General features: G+C 40.5%; 1 protein-coding gene across 1 annotated transcript; it reads left to right on the top strand.

Annotated features, from left to right (window-relative positions):
- Positions 1–731: 731 nt before the first annotated feature.
- LOC122649884 (cation/calcium exchanger 2-like) lies at positions 732–2,577 on the top strand. Its single transcript, XM_043843140.1, has 2 exons — positions 732–1,736; positions 1,767–2,577. Exons 1-2 carry the CDS (start codon positions 826–828, stop codon positions 2,554–2,556), a joined length of 1,701 nt encoding a protein of 566 aa, XP_043699075.1. The 5' UTR covers positions 732–825; the 3' UTR covers positions 2,557–2,577.
- The last annotated feature ends 210 nt before the right edge of the window (positions 2,578–2,787 follow it).

Here is a 2,787-nt window from a genome sequence, read left to right as displayed (position 1 = left end):
TCCAAAAGTTTCCAAGAATCAATATCAAACCTTGCTTCATATAAATCGTCTCCAAAATTTACCATGTGTCATCCATCCATGGAATGAAACATTGCTACCTCTGCCCGCATTCTATGTGCCCAAACATAGAGGCACGAAACGACTGCCACACCCCCGAAGAGATAGAAATGACCAGAGGGAGCCGTGCCTTGCGCGACCAGCTGACGTTGTCTTTCTTCTTATATATTATTACTAGAAAAAGAAAACGAAAGATACCTTGTCCCATCGAAGAACTTGTTTATTTAATTTTTCTTTCCTTTCTTATAAAACTTTTGCTGCAGCTGAGAGAGACAAGAGAGTCATATCGATGAGCTCTTGGAGCCTGCACTCCACCAGTCAACTGGCAAGCACCAACCATTCAAAGGATTAGTTTGTCCAAGATTTATATTTACTGGACTTTTTAGCAACAGCAACTTGTTATACCTGAGAGGCTGAGACACATGTACTTAGAACTGATTGCGTGATTCGCAACCCATTACCGTTAAATAGAACCTTGAGGATGGCTGTAATGGCTTCTCAAATCTCAATCCCAAATCAACCTGCGTAAAAGGCTGGTCAAAAGAAGAAACCAGAAGGGTCCCAACTCCCAAATCAGAATGTTTCAACACTAAACAAAAGGTTAGAGTTCTTCACGCCGAAAACCCCATCTTGAAAAGAAGTTCTCTGAAAATCTTGCTTACAGTATGGAAGAAAGCAAAACCCTGTTTTCACAATCCCATTTCTTCTCTCTAGGTCATTATTTGTTCCCAATTTTCTGATCAAAAGGTTTCTGTCGAGCTTTTCTTAATGGCTACTCTAGTTTCTAAGACCCATCCCAGGAATTATCTGGTCTTCCTCATCATCATCTCCTTTCTGTCAATCTCTCTTTTCTTCATCAAAGCACAAGGTTCTCTTCTTTCTACTAATTCCCAGCCCTTTCAGCACTTCAATCGCAGCAAAGACCCTGTTTGTGAAGGTTTGCGGAATTTAAAAGACTACAAATCGATCTGCTCATTCCTCAAGTCCAATAAACCATGCGTCTCTCAAGGCTTTCTTGACTATCTGAATCTCTTCTATTGCATTTGTGGGCGATGGCCTTCTTTGGGCTATTCTATTCTATCACTTTGGCTTATTGTGTTGTTTTACCTTCTTGGAAACACAGCTTCTGAGTACTTCTGCTCTTCTCTTGAGAGCTTATCAAGGGTTCTGAAGCTCTCTCCTGCCATAGCTGGAGTCACTCTTCTTTCTCTAGGAAACGGTGCACCTGATGGGTTTGCTAGCCTAGTTTCCTTCACAGGAACTGGAGCTCGCCGTGTGGGGCTGAACAGTGTCGTTGGGGGTGCTCTCTTTGTTTCCTGTGTAGTAGTTGGAATCATAAGCACTTTCATGGGACCTCATCAGAGTTCAATCGATAAGTCTGATTTTGTAAGAGATATTTGCTTCTTGCTTTTAGGAGTTGTTTCATTAACTTCTATTGTGATAATTGGAGCAATCAATATTTGGGGAGCATTAGCTTTTGTTTCTCTGTATTTCTTTTATGTGCTTGTTGTCTATTTCATGCATTTCAATCGGAGGAAGAACACAGAGGACTTTGGGATCAATTCTAGTGGGGAATTGGGTATACCCATTTTAGAAGATTGTGAAAAGGATGAAATTCGTGTAGTAGGGAGAGATGATCTTGAAGGTTCTTGTCATAAAAAAGAAGCAGCTTGTTGCAGCAGATGTTGTTGCTGTTTCAACTCATCATCAGCTTCTTTTGGTAGGTTATGGTCAGTTGTAAGGCTACCTCTGTACTTACCAAGGAGATTGACCATTCCTGTTGTTTGTGAGGAGAGATGGTCCAAGCCCTTTGCAGTTGCTTCAGTTACATTAGCACCAGTTCTCTTGGCAGCCCTTTGGAACTCTGAGGAGGGAAGCAACATAGGTTACAAAGCAGGCCTTGTGGTGTATGTAATTGGTGGGTTGTTAGGGATTACTTTTGGGATACTTGTTTTTCTTACAACAGAGAAATCTAGTCCTCCAAAGAAATATATCTTCCCATGGCTTGCTGCAGGTTTCTTGATGAGTATAACTTGGAGTTATATCATAGCTCAGGAATTGATTGGGTTGCTAATTGCACTTGGTTATGTAATTGGGGTGAGCCCTTCAATTTTAGGGCTCACATTGCTTGCTTGGGGAAACTCATTAGGGGATTTGATAACAAATTGTACAATGGTGTCTGTGAATAGTGGGTCTGATGGAGTACAGGTGGCTATTTCAGGATGTTATGCAGGACCCACTTTCAACGTATTGGTAGGGTTGGGTATGTCTCTTGTTGTCTCCTGTTGGCATGCATATCCATCTAGTGTTTTGATACCCAAAGATCCTTGTCTCTTGGAGACAATAGCTCTATTGGTGGCTGGTTTGGTTTGGGCTCTTGTTATTCTGCCAAAGAGAAACATGAAGATTGATGGGTTTTTGGGATCAGGGCTTTTGGCAATATACCTGGTATCTATTTCTTTAAGAGTTTTTCAGGCACTTGGAGTTGGATCTACCTAATTTCATCATCATTTGTAAAGATTGTTAGGATGAGAGATATTAGATCTGCTTTGTGTTTCTTTTTCTTCATAGTCTTCTGTTTTTCTTGTTTTTGATTGATTACTTTACAGTTGACTCTTAGTTTCAGTTTGTGGATTGTTAGCTTGAAAATAGTGGAGCCATATTTCTCAATTCAAGCTCCAAAGCTTCTTTTGACAGTTAATTTTACATTTATGACTATAAACATCCATG

Source organism: Telopea speciosissima, chromosome 2 (genome assembly GCF_018873765.1).
Source record: "Telopea speciosissima isolate NSW1024214 ecotype Mountain lineage chromosome 2, Tspe_v1, whole genome shotgun sequence".
Lineage (NCBI taxonomy): Eukaryota > Viridiplantae > Streptophyta > Magnoliopsida > Proteales > Proteaceae > Telopea > Telopea speciosissima.
The sequence above is the reverse complement of the archived record's forward strand: the minus strand, read 5'-3'. Positions and strand labels throughout refer to the sequence as shown.

Excerpts from the sequence above, each read along its gene's own strand:
- LOC122649884 (XM_043843140.1), top strand. The coding sequence starts at position 826 with ATGGCTACTCTAGTTTCTAAGACCCATCCCAGGAATTATCTGGTCTTC. Across the intron at positions 1,737-1,766 it reads AAAGAAGCAGCTTGTTGCAG|AGCTTCTTTTGGTAGGTTAT; the intron begins CAGATGTTGTTG and ends CAACTCATCATC.